General features: G+C 59.4%; 1 protein-coding gene across 1 annotated transcript in view; it reads left to right on the top strand.

The window, feature by feature from the left end:
- Positions 1-74: 74 nt before the first annotated feature.
- Positions 75-399, top strand: part of LOC119585495 — a gene marked incomplete at its 5' end in the record, with an annotated part of 964 nt that continues 639 nt past the window's right edge. The window contains 1 exon segment of the mRNA XM_037934140.1: positions 75-334. Within this exon segment, the coding sequence (XP_037790068.1) occupies positions 75-334 (260 nt within the window).

Genomic DNA, 399 nt, shown 5'->3' with positions numbered 1-399 from the left:
CTGAAAGATATAAAAAAATGCGTGCGCCGCTGCCCATTTCACATTCGAGCACAGATCCGAACAGAGCTTACGGGCCGGACTTCCTTCCTCTCCAGATGAAGCTCGTGTGTCTCGCGGTGGCGCTGGTGCTGGCGGCGGTCGCAGCGGGAGAGGGCAGCGAGAACGCGCGAAATGACATCCTGAGTGTGTTCGCGGTGCAGTCGACAACCACCTACACCGTCGTCTCGGCGTCCACCTCGACCGTCTTCTTCTCCTGTTTATCGGGGAGTTACACCGCCCTCATCTGCAACGGGCGGAAGAAGAAGTCGATCAGGGCGATGCCAGATCTTGAGAGGTGGGTACGCGTGGCGTCTGGTCTTTGGATGGATATCTTACGGAACACGCACGCGCGCGCGCGCG

This window comes from Penaeus monodon, chromosome 19 (genome assembly GCF_015228065.2).
Source record: "Penaeus monodon isolate SGIC_2016 chromosome 19, NSTDA_Pmon_1, whole genome shotgun sequence".
NCBI lineage: Eukaryota > Metazoa > Arthropoda > Malacostraca > Decapoda > Penaeidae > Penaeus > Penaeus monodon.
The sequence above is the reverse complement of the archived record's forward strand: the minus strand, read 5'-3'. Positions and strand labels throughout refer to the sequence as shown.